This window comes from Medicago sativa, chromosome 6 (genome assembly GCF_051527215.1).
Source record: "Medicago sativa cultivar Bolivia chromosome 6, Bolivia_mono, whole genome shotgun sequence".
Classification (NCBI taxonomy): Eukaryota; Viridiplantae; Streptophyta; class Magnoliopsida; order Fabales; family Fabaceae; genus Medicago; species Medicago sativa.
This window is the reverse complement of record NC_140754.1, coordinates 85,221,138-85,235,853: the sequence shown is the minus strand read 5'-3', so window position 1 is coordinate 85,235,853 and position 14,716 is coordinate 85,221,138. Positions and strand designations below refer to the sequence as shown.

At 32.3% G+C, this 14,716-nt stretch overlaps 3 protein-coding genes across 4 annotated transcripts; 1 reads left to right on the top strand and 2 right to left on the bottom strand.

The window, feature by feature from the left end:
- Positions 1-2,447: 2,447 nt before the first annotated feature.
- LOC146917633 (uncharacterized) lies at positions 2,448-4,237 on the bottom strand. The gene is made up of 6 exons (XM_085719472.1): positions 3,749-4,237; positions 3,481-3,657; positions 3,296-3,400; positions 3,141-3,204; positions 2,961-3,056; positions 2,448-2,811 (listed from the first exon to the last, which is right to left on the bottom strand). The coding sequence occupies exons 1-6, from the start codon at positions 4,099-4,101 to the stop codon at positions 2,719-2,721; spliced, it is 888 nt and encodes a 295-aa protein (XP_085575598.1). The 5' UTR covers positions 4,102-4,237; the 3' UTR covers positions 2,448-2,718.
- Positions 4,238-6,358: 2,121 nt separating this feature from the next.
- On the top strand, positions 6,359-6,757 carry LOC146917632 (uncharacterized). The gene has a single exon (XM_085721902.1). The coding sequence runs from the start codon at positions 6,359-6,361 to the stop codon at positions 6,755-6,757; it is 399 nt and encodes a 132-aa protein (XP_085578028.1).
- A 1,708-nt stretch (positions 6,758-8,465) lies between these two features.
- LOC146917631 (beta-glucosidase 12-like) lies at positions 8,466-13,366 on the bottom strand. Of its 2 annotated transcripts, XM_085719471.1 has the most exons (13): positions 13,149-13,366; positions 12,882-12,924; positions 12,349-12,446; positions 12,145-12,220; positions 11,728-11,805; positions 11,553-11,640; positions 11,206-11,461; positions 10,908-11,023; positions 10,101-10,318; positions 9,791-9,822; positions 9,376-9,478; positions 9,104-9,212; positions 8,466-8,842 (listed from the first exon to the last, which is right to left on the bottom strand). In XM_085719471.1, exons 1-13 carry the CDS (start codon positions 13,311-13,313, stop codon positions 8,647-8,649), a joined length of 1,578 nt encoding a protein of 525 aa, XP_085575597.1. In that variant the 5' UTR covers positions 13,314-13,366; the 3' UTR covers positions 8,466-8,646. The 2 variants fall into 2 exon arrangements, with proteins under 2 accessions (XP_085575597.1, XP_085575596.1); XM_085719470.1 differs by lacking the exons at positions 12,882-12,924; positions 13,149-13,366 and having other exon boundaries at positions 11,233-11,461; positions 12,349-12,404.
- Positions 13,367-14,716: the final 1,350 nt, after the last annotated feature.

Genomic DNA, 14,716 nt, shown 5'->3' with positions numbered 1-14,716 from the left:
AAGAATGGATATAACACATGTTGCATTCTACCTAATGATTTGCAGAGATTTTTCCATCAAATTCTCTCATAGAAGATGAGTATTGACAAACAGGAATGCATTCCAAGTGGTTGTTTTAAACTTAATCTTACTGCCCTGCCAACTTATAAGTTTCAATTGACAGAGTGGCATGAGCAATTACAAAACAACACCTTAGAGGTGCATTCCCTTATATCTCACTCATCTTATATGAAGACATCTGATGAAAAAATTTGTACAACCATTAGGTAGAATACAACATATGTTTTATCCATTCTTTTGACTTTTCAAAGAGGCTTGCAAATCTTTACATTAAGTATAAGATACTTCAATACCAAGATCTTCCTCAAACTAACAAGAATAAAACTTAAATTCCAACAAAATAAAGACACTACATAATAATGATGCTACCTAAACATAATCTTCTGGTTATGGCAGAATCAAACTGTGGAGAATATCTTCATGCGATCTCAACAATGTGACAAACATATTGATCCACGCAAACATGTTGTGCTGACAAAAAATCAAGAACATGCTCTTCACGTCGTCGTCACTCGTTAATTTTAGCCGACTGGACCATATTCTCCTCTCGTCCAACGTTGGAGGTCATACCAAATGTTTTCCACCCTCTTGTGTCTCCGGGATTGAGTCCTTGGTTGATTTCATTCAGTTGATCCTTCAAACCTTTTTACGTGACATTAATGTACCCAACCTTGAACAAATGAGGATTTCCATCATTGAAGTGTATGCAAACACTGACGGAATAGACCATTGTGTCATATCTACACCATAAAAAATTAAACAATCAATGAAAAACTCATTCAAACATTTTATCAAACACTTGAAGTGCAAATTATACATAAACCTTAAAACTCAAAACTACAACATAAACATTCAAGCATCTAAACAATTAAACAATATAAATCATTTACATTTAAACATTGTATCATTTCTTACCCAAAAAATCAAAATTTAAACAAACCCTAAAACTTAATAAATTCTAATTTAAGAGGAAAAATCTAACATATAAACATAAAAGGTTAATAGTGTTTGATTATGAAAACTTACTTGTTATTGGAGTGTTAATGGATCTGAACTTGAAGATATTAGGGATTTGGTTGATTTGAGAGAATTTTTGGAGATTTGAGATGAGAAATGAGGAAATGAGATGTTTTCTGACATTTAAAAGGACACGCAGCATGAATAAGTTAACTTACACTGGGCTCTGCATGACTTAAGTCACACAAGTGTATAACCTAGCATTTGTTAACTCACTTTTTGTTTAACTCATGCGTGACTTAACTCACGTTGGAGGTATTTTCGAAAGTGCAGTTAGGAGTGAGCAAAACTTGATGGGAGAAGAGAAATTTTCCCTGTTATAAGCCATGTGTTTAACAAAGTTAGCATAATCCATTCACCAGCATATAAAGGAGTTTTGAAGTTGGTTCTAAAATATAGTTTAGTTTACTCAAAAAAAAATATAATTTGGTTCCAAAAGCGAATTAGATGTAGAATTTTTAAATTGTTTAAGCGATTGAACTTTGTTTAATACTTTCTCCGGTCTCGTACATAAGCAGCAAAAACTTCAAAATTATTGGTTTCTAGTTTAAGCAAAATTCAATCGCTAATCCTTTAATTAATGCATATATTTCCAATTTACCCGTGAATTAATTGTTTAACTTATGATAATATTATAGTATATATGTTTGAAATATTCAATTTCGAGTAGAAAGACATTTTTTTTTTACAAAAGAAAGACATTGTTTTTATCGATACAATCAACCAACTTTCTTAAAGGATGAAATTTTATTCCGTGATATTTTCCCCCGGTGGAATATGCAGAAATCAGATGATATTCTTTAGTAGAAATGTTCAATATACAGAAATCAGAAATATTCTTTAGTAGAAATGTTTCAACCACTTTGAGGAATTCCCTTTCAAATATTTTACAGGTACCAAAATGTTTGGGTCACTACTACAGAAATGACATTTCACATCGGTTGAAATCGACATTTCACATCGGGTGGCAACCAATGTAACTAAAGCTGATGTTGTATGTCATTCACTTTTCACATTGGGCCATGAACCATTGTCATATGTCGAAAACCACATCGGGCGGACATCCACTGATGTGATATGAGCTGCAATAGTGTGAAAAGATAGGATTTCACATCGGCTGTACAAAGGTAACCGATGTCAAATATCTGTTATTCACATCGGCAATAATCTGTACTGATGTGAGTTTTAGTGTGCTAAAACATCTTTTACATCAGGTGAATTTGCACCGATGTGAATTACCTCGTTTTTTTTTTAATGTTTTGAATTTTCTGCTTACTAGCCTGGTACAGTACCAGATAAAATATGCCTTTTTTTCTTGGAATGGACAAATTTTCACAATATGTCAACACCACCTTTTATAACTTCAACCATTCTTCTAAATCAAACAAAACCTTCAAAATGTATATTTCAACAGCAACCAAAAAACAAGAAGGGTACATCCATAACAAACAAGAAGGTTCATACATGTACACAAAACAAAACAAGAAGTGTCATGCTAGAAATAACAGATCTCCGAGCAGTACCAAAAAAAAAAAAAAAAAAAGGTCTCTCTCTTCAAGTGCCAACATATCTCCCAGCTAAAAATAACAACAAACCAACAGTACTAATTAAACATTGAAGCATATATCCTCCTAATAAATCCTAAGTTTCATACAATTCAAGAAAACAAGTTGCCCAATCGTTTCGCAAAGCATACAGCTCATCTTCTGTTAATGCTGTTGTATCATTGAATACCTACAGTTTGTACAATAGATTAAAATAAGTAAAATAACAATAAGGATATGTCTATCTATCTTAATTTGGAAATATATATATATATATATATATATATATATATATATATATATATATATATATATATATGGTGCAAACATATGGTATACCTTCATCCAAGAGGTAGTAATATTAGCAGAGACGATGTTTAGCATGTTCTTCATCACATAATATCCACAATCTGTTGTGTTAGGTTGCATCCTTGCCTACAAATGAATTTAATTTTTATATAGTGAATAGATATATAAAAAAAAAATCACTCCGAATGTAACCATCTTGTCTACACATACCTTAGGACGAAGCCAACGAACCTTTTTTTTATTACCGTTTGCTAATTGATGAACCTCCAAAGCACTAGGTTAAAAAAATAATCAAAGTAAGTTCTATGTTTTAGTGTTATTATAGGATTTATAATATAACAAATGCAACATAAAAATACACTTACGCTGAAACAATTTCCTTCATTGTTGTGTCAAGATCTCTGTTAAATGAACAAAGGACAACCAATGTATTATCCTTTGGACAAATGACGATTAATTTCCAATGCCCTCTATACACGTAAAAGAACAATTATTAACGTTTAAATTATCAAACATAAATAAGAGAAAACACAAATTTATATATACTTACTCCATAAGAAACGGTGCCAAGTAACACATTTTGGTCATATCACGCAACCTAGTTCGTATGTAGGATTTAACTGGTTCTGTATTCATTGCGGAGTTTGATTTAAAACTCAATTTTGTTGGGTCCAAAAATCCAAACACATTTGATTTGTTTGTTTCAATACAGAGACGGTGCATACACCTGAATAAATTTGAAATCAATATTAAATATTGTAGTCATGAGACATAACACTAATAGTTAATGATAGCATTAAGCAAGAAAATGTACTTACGTGCACCAAACTTGTAGAATAGAATAGTCAAGCCAAGCCCCGCCAAACAATAAGTCTTTAACACATTTTCGTGCAATTAAGAAATTTATGACTTCCGGACCATGTTCTAATTTTAACCTTAGATATTGCTTCTCTTTCAAAATCATGCATATCACTTTCAGAACATTGTCAATGGTCCAGTCGTCCTTGTGATTTTCTTGTGCTGCAGAACAAGAACTTTTTGCGCTTCCTAACACAACAACTTTTTCAGAACAAGGTTCAATTTGTTTGTTTGTTTGGGAGGTATCGGATAAGCCCATATTCTTGAGTGTCTCCATAAATGATTTTTGCATCAACTGATGCGCTGTGGCCATCTGTTGTTCGAACTCTGCTTTGCATTCCGCTTTAATTTTTGCTGCAAGTTTTTCTTCAATTTTTGCTTCAATCTCACTGACATTTATGGTTTGCCTTGGGCATGAAGACCTTCCAAAGTAATTGCTTATAGTAGCACCTCTTCCAATACCACGGACACGACCACAATGCTCGGATGTTCCAATAGCCTCTGTTAAGATATCATGACGTCCTTGTGGTACAAATGTTCCTTTTTCAGTTCTTTCAACCAACGAGTCCTACATTTGCAAAACACACATATTTTGAGAAAGAGATAGAGAAAGAGAAGACGGAATCAGAAGAGAAAGAGAAGAAAACATACACCGAGGATAGGATCTTCAGGAGCACGAATGAGATGAGCGAGGACGGAATCAGAAGAAGCGGTTGGAGAAGGAGTGCTGTGTCGGCGGTCTATCGCAAAGCGGCGGCAACGTTTGAGCACTTAGATAACAGGTATAAAATTAGGGTATGAGAAAGGGTCTGGATCTGTGCATCATTTTTGAGAGAAAGGGTATGAGAAATTATGGTTGAGGGTTGAGAAGAAAGCTTTGTGAACTTTATATCTGTCGTACGCATGAGGGTTGAGAAGAAAGCTAATTGTGAACTTTAGATCTATGTACGCGTGTTTATTTTCTCATAGGGAGGCTTTTTCCCCTCAGGCATTATTGCCACTGATGTGAAAAGGCCGATGTGAAGACATGATGCATATTTTGCAATAATTACAAAAATGCCACCGCGTTGCTTTTGCCATCAAGTAATGGTCCACTGATGTGAAATCTCTGATGTTAAATGTCCTTTTTCTAGTAGTGGGTACAGGAAGATATCTTGGTCTACCGTCCATGACTGGTAGGAGTAAGAAATCTATTTTCAATTATATTAAGGATCAGATATGGAATAGAATCTCTTGTTGGAGCAGTAAAATGTTGTCTCAAGCTGGTAAAGAGGTTTTAATCAAATCGGTGGCACAAGCAATTCCATCTTATTGTATGGGAGTCTTTCTTTTACCAACTTCCATTGGTGATGAGATAGAGAGAATGCTTAACTCTTTTTGGTGGGGTGCGAAAGGTGAAAATAGAAATGGTATTCGATGGCTGAGTTGGGATAAATTGACCATGAGGAAAGAAGGGGTTGGCATGGGCTTTCGCAACATCTATGGTTTCAACTTGGCAATGTTAGGGAAATAAGGTTGGAATTTCTTGACCAACCCTGATACTATGGTGTCTAGAATCTTCAAAGCTAAATACTTCCCAAATGGGGATTTTTTAGGAGCGTCCTCGGGGCATAATCCTAGCTATGTTTGGCGTAGCATCTGGTCCTCTCGAACATTGTTGAAGGCAGTTTACCGTTGGAAAATTGGCGATGGCTCTTTAATACCAATTTGGAATACTCCATGGCTGCGTAATGATGCAAACCTGTATGTTGTCACTCACACTACCACTTCTAATCTTCCTTTAAAGGTTAGTTCTATAATTGATGCAAATATGGTTTGTTGGAATATCACTTATATATGTGCAAGAGAATTTCTGTGATAGAGATGCTAATGAAATATTATAGATACCACTTGTGAATCTTGGTAAGAGTGATGAAATCATTTGGAGATACGATAAAAAAGGATTGTATTCGGTTAAAAGTGCATATAGAGTTTGTGTGGATGTGATGATAAATAGAGATGTATGGAAAGTTGAAGGAGATTGGAATAAGCTGTGGACGTTAGCCATTCCTCCCAAGGTGAAACATTTTATGTGGAGGCTTGGGAGGGATTGTTTACCAAACAGGAAAAGATTGATGACAAAAGGTGTCAATTGTGAATCAAATTGTGTTGTTTGTCACAGGTACACAGAATACAACTGGCATCTATTTCTTGATTGTGCAGATAGTATTGATGTTTGGAGGAAAATTAACATGTGGTCAACTTTGGAAAGTTTGATGGTTGATGCTGAAGGTTTTCAAGATGTATTTGTTCGCATGTGGCAACATCTTAACACATCTCAACTAATCACATTTGCAATGACAGCATGGAGTCTTTGGTGAAAACTTATGGGAGGATAAGACCGAGACTATGGAGCAAGTCATAGGTCGTGCGCAAGGAACTCTCCATGCATGGCAGCATGCAAGACTTTCTCACACTAATGATTAAACCCAACAACATCATGTGCAACTGTGTATTGGCAACCTCCTCCTCCAAATTATTTCAAGTGTAACATTAATGCAGCATTTTTTACAATAGAAAAAAAGGTAAGTATGGGAGCGTGTCTTCGTGATGAGAAAGGCACATTTGTTGCTGCTTTGACAACTTATTGTGAGGCTGTGATGACAATAGCGGAGGGTGAAGCTTGGGGTTTGTACCAAGGCATTCAATGGATTTCTTCATTAGGATACCACAATGTCAATTTTGAGCTTGATTGTAAAATGGTTGTGGATGATGTGCACAATAGTAAGATGAATTTCTCTGATTATGGTTCGATTATCCAAAATTGTAGAACCTTACTTGATCACTATAACGACTTTGTAGTTGTTTTTACTAGGCATCAAGCAAACGGTAGCGCTCATGCTCTTGCACAAGAATCCTTATCCCATGCTTCACGCAGTACTTTTGATGTAATTAATTCCTTTTTCTATTGCTACTATTATTATGAATGAAACACCTTAAATTTGCTTGCTTCAAAAAAAAAATCGAGTATTTTTTTTTGACAAAAGAAAGACATTGTTTTTATCGATACAATCAACCAACTTTCTTAAAGGATGAGATTCTATTCCGTGATATTTTCCTCCGATGGAATTTTTTTTTATTACAAAAGTAAACAATATTCATTCATCCAAATTGATACAGTACATCGATACAATATAAATCCAAATTCGCTAAAAACAAAAAGGATGAATCTGTAAACAAACTCACAACATCCATGTTAGTAGCATAAAGCGGCAAAGTATCTATGCCTACAAATATGACTAATATGACTATATTCAAGTCTCCGGAATACTCATGTCTCCTGATCTGCAACGTTGACGATGCCAAAGTCATTGTCATTGATCGGATCTGCACTTGCTCAAAGCTAATCTTTCGACCTGAATCAACTCATGGGAGAAAATCATTGCACCTTTCTTAAGAGTGTGCATTTATTTTGGTCATAAATTTCGTGTTAAAACATGTTTTGAGACACTTATTAAATTGATAGCTTTTAACCTTTCTTAGATGTTGTCCCAACTTTAACATGTAATTTTAGAAATGTTCAACAAAAATATTTATCAAAATTTCTTTTACATGCAAATTGCGAATAGATATTTTGGAGCATTTTAATTCCACTTTATGAAAGGATATGTCCAAAGGAATATAATAGATTTTATTATCTTCCTCCAAAGGTTGACATTGGAGGAAAAGTTTAGTTTCAAGGACAAAAAGTTCAAAGACTATTTTTTCAAATATCAATGTAAATAAATTCAAAGATAAATGTCAAGGGCCATTCAAAGTTTCAAATTGCATAACTTCTCAAAAATTGCCATATCAAAGTGTATCAAAAATGTCTTTTCTAATAACGGTTGATAGTTCTGTTAGCGTAGCTATAAAGCTTGTTACACAAGCAACAGATCTAGGGTTTTCTGGTTTTGTGAATTTTGGATTAGAGAGAATGAGAAGAAAGAGTAATATGATAAGAATTGAGAAAGTGAAATTTTATTGAGAGATATGAACAAATGTACAAGTGTTAGCTTATATACAAAACATTAGTTAGGTTGCTTGAAGCACAAGCTATGTAACAAACCCTAACTCTTATGAGCTAATCTCTAACAAACTAGTAACAAAATTCATAACAAACTAAAACTAAATGTGATTAATCACTAATTGTGATTATATCACTAAGTAACTTGAATTAAAACAAACTAACAAGTTCTTCAACATTCACAATGAAAGTATAAGAAGATATTTGCGGAAGGAAGTTAGAAGACACATGACAAACATGCATCATAGTTAATTAATATATTTTCTTCTCTATAAATTCTAGAATCAAACTTCGCTAAAAAGAATTCATTTCCGTTTGAAAAAATTGCCCACTGGATAAGACACCAGCCCTCATAAGATAATACATCTTACTAGTCTGTCAAACAAACAGTGTCTGTCATCACCTATATATTTATAATAGTACCATTTTTCTTTTTATCTTTGTTCTTTCATTTTGCACTTTTACTATTATATTTTTTTCCATTTGTACTCAATCACACGTTTCTTGCATTGTAAACTAACATTTGTGGCCTTAAACCTATAAACTAAGAACCTCTAAGGATCTTGCTTGAATCCTAGATTAATCTTTTAAGACAGTTCTTTTATACACATATTTGTTTTTGAGACAATTCATACAAAAAATTGATAAATAAGAACTCAAAACAGGTAGATAAGTTGTTCAACGTTATAAACGCTTTTATACACATCAATGAATATGTGACTTGACTGAAGATATTTATTAAATATTAACAGAAATGTGGCCATTAGATATCATTTCTCATTGCATCAATTTTATGTTCACAAGTTCATCTTCTTAGCGTGAATCACTATATGCAACTATTTTATGTTGTAGAAAATTCTTGAACCAAATAGCCGACATTTTTGGATATCTTTTGAGGCCATTGTTGTAATCTATGAAGTATATTCCAAACCTCGAAGTGTAGCCTAAACCCCATTCAAAGTTATCAAGCAATGACCATGCAAAATACCCTTTTACATTCACACCATCCCTGGTAAAAAATTTGGATACATTAAACATATATACACACATGCAATAGATTAATTAGATAAAGAAGGAAATTGCACTATAGAAAAATAAAATTAGTATCTAAATTTATATATAGAAAAAAATAAAAATGTGTCACGGAATTAGTCATAAATTTTAATGACAGAATTAGAGACAAAATTTATATTATTGTTCTATACATTTCTATCATTAATTTAATTTTTTTTTTTTTTGGAGCAACTTTTTATGTTTTTAGGGCACATACTTTATTGCAGTTTGAATATGGTAGAGATGACCATAGTAGTAATCAATCCTTAGTGTATCTTCAAGGGCTTTCTCAAGAGGGAGTGTTGGATCATTAAAGTCATCCATACCTATATATAGATTCACAATATAGTTGTTTACCATCAAATTGTATATTAGTAAGAAATCAATACACCAACACATATTCGCTATTCAAAAATTAGTATAATCAAATCTTAATTTTTGCTTAAAGAAATAGATTGAAAATGAATATAAATGGTGTATTAGTATTACCATTTTCAGTGATGTAGATCAATGGATTGCTGTACTTTGTTTTAGTATAGAGCAACAAGTCGTGAATACCCTTTGGATAAATATTTAACCATTTTGAAGCTGCCTGCATGTGTAATATAGGTTTCCTTTACTTCAATGAATCCCAAGAAAAAAAAATAAAAACAAAAACTAATTGACAGAGGACATGTTGTAAGATGAGGGATAACAACACACTTTTACCACATGTATTAATACACTTTCTTTTATTGGTTAAAATTTATACGAGTTCCACTAAATTTTTATGAGACAGTATAATTTGATAGAACACATGTGAATTTCAACCAATAAAAGAACATATGATGGAATCAATGGAATGTGTGTGTTAGAGAATGTATAGCTAATAATGGTTGTGATTGCAATTATACTATCACTCTACCTTAGGGCCAATAGGTATTCCATTGCGCTGGCCTGTGGAAAATAATATGATAACAGTTTAATGGTAGTAAGTTGACAGTTCAAAATAACTTTGCACACACAGTTAATCAAAACATTTTGAATTGACACATAAATTAAAAACTTTCTATTGCTACAAAAAAAATATATGTGGTTTTGTTTAAGGAACAAAAATATATGTAGTTCTATACTTAGTAGAAATTTTTTCATTTTGTCACACGTTTAAGATGTGATAGTAATTAAAATGTGTTATATTACTAAAAATCTCATAAGTCATCATTAAACACGCTTACTTGTCATAAAAATAAGTGCATCTGTGTTGTAGCTGGGCTTGGCTTCACTTAATTCAGGTGCATTAGTTGCATAATAGGAAGTGTAATAGTTTATTCCAATAAAATCAAAGGATCCTTTTACAAGCTTTGCTTGATATTTTGAGAACTTTGGTAATCGACTCCCTACTATGGACCTCATGGAGCTTGGATAGTCTCCAATTGTCAATGGATCCATATACCTGCAATGCATTCTTTAAAATGGCTATTTTGATATTTGTACATTCGCAAATCTTCAAAAATATGGTTAATTCAGTTTAATAGATGGTTAACACGATAGTCAAAATCATGGTTAATTCAACTATGTGAATTACCCACAATTTATAAGGTAAATTGAATTAATCATCTATTTAATTGAGTTAACTATATTTTGCATTGATTAATCAGGTGTCGCGGGTGTTTAAAAAAACTGATGTTCACAGCAAATTTTTGTTTCGACAAATACAATAAAAGAAAATGTCAACAATGAGCTACACCATTTTATGGTGAGCTTTCTCCTTTAATAGAGTTTAATGTCTAGGATAAATAATGCAATTGAGTTCCACATATAACTTGAGGTTCTTGCTAACGAGTGTCATAAATGTACTTTTTAAGGATTTTTAATTGAAAAAATGTTTATAGAAAAAAAATTAAATAGTTCAATTTTCAATGCACTGAATTTATCAATTTCTATAAAAACTTGCTATATAAAGGTTGTTAAGGAGTGCCCTTACAGCACTCGTTAGCATTTTCCATAACTTAATAAGATTCATATATAAAGGAGATAATTACCACCCAAACATGAAATCAATGGCTCTTTGTGAAGCATCATGATCCGATTTTGTATCATAGAGTGGCACCATCCAGTGACACACTAATGTTATCCCTATCTTGCCCTTTTGAAATTTCTGCATTCAGATTAAAGCAAAGTTTAGGTGTCAATGTGAATATTAAATGATTAAGAAATACTTAGTATTGGAATTAAACACAAATCTAAAAAATGGCATTAATGGGAGGCAACTCTCGCCATATAAGGGGAGGCAAACCTAAATGGAAAATCTATCATACATTATCATATACAAAATAATACCTGATACTTAGTTTTGTAGACATTTACGGCAGATGCATGAGCAAGTATTTGATTATGAGTCATTATATAGGGTTCAGTGGCCGAATCTCCGCCGGTGCAATTCAAGTTTTGCCATGGTGAACATCGTCCTGGTGCCAAACTTCCATCAGTATAACCATGTTTAGCAAAGGTCCATGGTTCATTTAGCGTGATCCAATTCATTACTCTGTCGCCAAATTCTTTAAAGCAAAGCTCCGCATAGTCTCGAAAATCATTCCTACATATAGTAATAGTTAGAGGGAAAACACATGATGATATGCTTAACTTTATGATATTGATTATATTTGATCATTAGGGATGTGAGTTACACTATATTTGGACTTAAAAAACCACCATATTCATCTTCAAGTGTCTGGGGAAGGTCCCAATGAAAAAGGGTCACAAAGGGTTGAAGACCTACATTGATGGATGCAATAGAAGTATTTTAGTCAAAAATCATTGAAAAGAAAAAATAAATAATTAAATTAAGTTCATAATGATGACCTTTGGCGAGTAACTCATTGATAAGGTTGTTGTAATACTTAATTCCTTCCCTATTTACACCTCCACTAAGCTTTCCTTCTGCAATTAGTCAAGTAATCTAACATGTAAATAAGAATTGGGAAATGCTACCATGTATTTAGGGCACATGTTAAAGTACTATCAATAGAAATTATGTATTGAAAATTGGATCAATTTTTTTAAAATTTTCAACAATTAATTTTTTATAATAAATACTTACTATTTATGGAAACTTTATCATGTGCCCTAAGGGCGGATGTCGGTATGACTAATAAGAATTCGCCAATTAATAATCATTATACATTTGTTATCATTTACTATAAACATAAAAAAATTCTTATGGAAAGGAAATTTTCCAAAGTTTCTAAAAGAAAATGTCTATTAGCCCTAGTTTCTTACTTGGAAGTATTCTGGACCAAGAGATGGAAAATCTATAAGCATCCATGTTGATGTCTTTCACGAGCTCAACATCTTCCTGCATTATATCACGTGATGTCTCAACTATGCTATAGCATCATTATCATCATTATATTAATTATATTAATATATTATCACCACACAAGTAAAAGAATCATGGACATGTTGGAGGGTAGTATATTGAACCTTATAACGATGGTATTCATCAACGGCTACATCTCCATTACTTCTGTCCTTTATTTTACCTGACAAGTTTAGCAGCAGAAAATGTGAATATATGTGATGGTGTTTTGAACCGGACATTGAACAAATGAAGAAATCTTTTTTTTATTTTAAAGAAATCAAAAAGTAAAGGATCAAATAAATCTCTTTTCGCATATGTGTTGCACGCGTCAGAGACTAGTTAATTAAACATTTATGTACCAAAACTATAGTAATGAAGATGTTACTTTTTATGAAATAGAAAGGACCTCTACTTATTTGTTTGGCATGTATGTTCACCTTTTTTAACACTAAAGGAACTTGGAAAATAAGTTTTCTCAAAAACTCCAACATAGTAGAAAGAAAGCTATTCTAAATTTTACACATCCATCCATGAAGCATATTACTGTATTAGGGACGAGTTCTTATTTTGCACATCCATTTTGTTTTGGGTTAATTATGTTTCTAGTCCCTATAAAATAGCAACCTTGTAAGTTTAGTCCCTACTTAATTTTAATAGCATTTTGGTCCTCTTCCACCAACATTTGCTGCACCTTCATACTAAAAATATTTCATTGAATCAGTGACAGAAAATTTTGTTTCTGTAATTGCAATGAGGAATCATATATCGAGATTTTTAGTTAAGGAATAATTAGAGTTCTGTGAATTTGGGGCTGTGGCCTCTGCTCCCCTTCTAGCTCCATCCTTAGATATAACATCAAATATATTTTCCATTTATCTTCTTACATATACAAGGTAGAAGAATGTTGAAATATTTGGAGTACCTGGTAAGCTGAAGAAGATGTTCCAAAAATAAAACCTTCTGGGAAACTACTCCGATTGAGAGAATTACTAATATCATCATTATTTAACAATATTGTAGCTTCAATCATAGCCACATAACTAAGAATCACAATGATTCCTGGGAGAGGAAGAAGATTTAGTGCCATGACTATAGTTTGTATATTTGTTCCTTTCAGCCAAATTGTGCAGGTTTGGCCATTATATAGTGGAACTCATGTGTGATTAAAGCCAAAGTTAAGGAATAGTTAAGATCAATAATTGGAATGCAAAGATTAAAAAAAATATGCATTTTATAATAAAGTTCAATTAAACGTGATACGGTATGCCAATGTCAGACTAAATTTTCTTATCAATATTAACAAAATATATGACGACAAGGATATAACTTTATTTATAATGAAAGCATCTTAATTTAATATAAAGTAAAACCAAAAGAAAATGTAATATTTTTCTATTTTATAACCCACTTAGGTTGACCTAGTGGTATTGACTTGGGGTTTGGGAGTCTGCTCCTCCTCGAGGTATCAGGTTCGATTCTCTTCGATGTCAAAAAAAAAATATTTTTCTATTTTATTGGTCTTTCCCCTCAAAACATTTTTAAATACAAAACCACCCTAATTGGATCATTTGCATCTAACTTTCGAGTTGTGGCCGTCTGTCATAAGCTCGGTGCTTAACAAATCAAAATTTCATATAAAATACCGTTTAATCAAAATGGTTTGGTCTAATCCCCTTTTTTGTTCTGTACTTTTATTTTCTCTTTTTAATGAAATGATTTGTTGCTCTTTGCATCTTTTAAAAACAAAAATCACAAATATTTGTATTCATAATTTTAATTAAAATCAAAATTTCATATAAAATGCCGTTTATAATATACATGCGTTAGCGTAATAAAAAGAGCAGAGAAACGGATACGTGCATGCTCGTCTTTTCGCTAGTAATTAAAACAAACATTAGTAAACGTGCATGATTTGTTATTACATTAACACATCCCTTTCTTTGACACCATTTAACCGTTGGCAGATCTCAAAGAGATCACAGTTATATATTAAATTATATAATCTACATCATATCATTATGTATAATATATTTCTTCTTCTTTTTTCCGTGTGGATCTATAATATTTCTTGCAGCTCTTTATTTTGACAAAATATAATATCACATGGGAAAGAGATAGCTTGCAATTTTTATAAAAGAAAAAAAAGGATAACGTGCAAAATAAAGAATTGGGACATATATAAGCTGGCATAATTTTTTCTTAAATCTATCAGACTATATATAACATCTCACAGATATGATAGGAGTGTTGACTTATGAGATTAGATCAATTTACATAAAATAATTTTTTATCTATCTCTATTGTTTTCTTTTAGGTGGATATGGGACATATGGTTTATTAGATTACATTATATATAAACGATTTCAAAAAAGTTGTTCGGATCAAGTGCGAGTGATAAGTTATACTATTGTTTTCTTTTAGGTGGATATGGGACATATGGTTTATTAGATTACATTATATATAAACGATTTCAAAAAAGTTGTTCGGATC

Excerpts from the sequence above, each read along its gene's own strand:
- LOC146917633 (XM_085719472.1), bottom strand. The coding sequence starts at position 4,101 with ATGGCCACAGCGCATCAGTTGATGCAAAAATCATTTATGGAGACACTC. Across the intron at positions 3,401-3,480 it reads TTGGCACCGTTTCTTATGGA|AGGGCATTGGAAATTAATCG; the intron begins GTAAGTATATAT and ends TTACGTGTATAG. Across the intron at positions 2,812-2,960 it reads TTACTACCTCTTGGATGAAG|GTATTCAATGATACAACAGC; the intron begins GTATACCATATG and ends TACAAACTGTAG.
- LOC146917632 (XM_085721902.1), top strand. The coding sequence starts at position 6,359 with ATGGGAGCGTGTCTTCGTGATGAGAAAGGCACATTTGTTGCTGCTTTG.
- LOC146917631 (XM_085719471.1), bottom strand. The coding sequence starts at position 13,313 with ATGGCACTAAATCTTCTTCCTCTCCCAGGAATCATTGTGATTCTTAGT. Across the intron at positions 10,319-10,907 it reads ATTGATTTCATGTTTGGGTG|GTATATGGATCCATTGACAA; the intron begins GTAATTATCTCC and ends AATGCATTGCAG. Across the intron at positions 9,823-10,100 it reads TGCACTTATTTTTATGACAA|GCCAGCGCAATGGAATACCT; the intron begins GTAAGCGTGTTT and ends TATTTTCCACAG.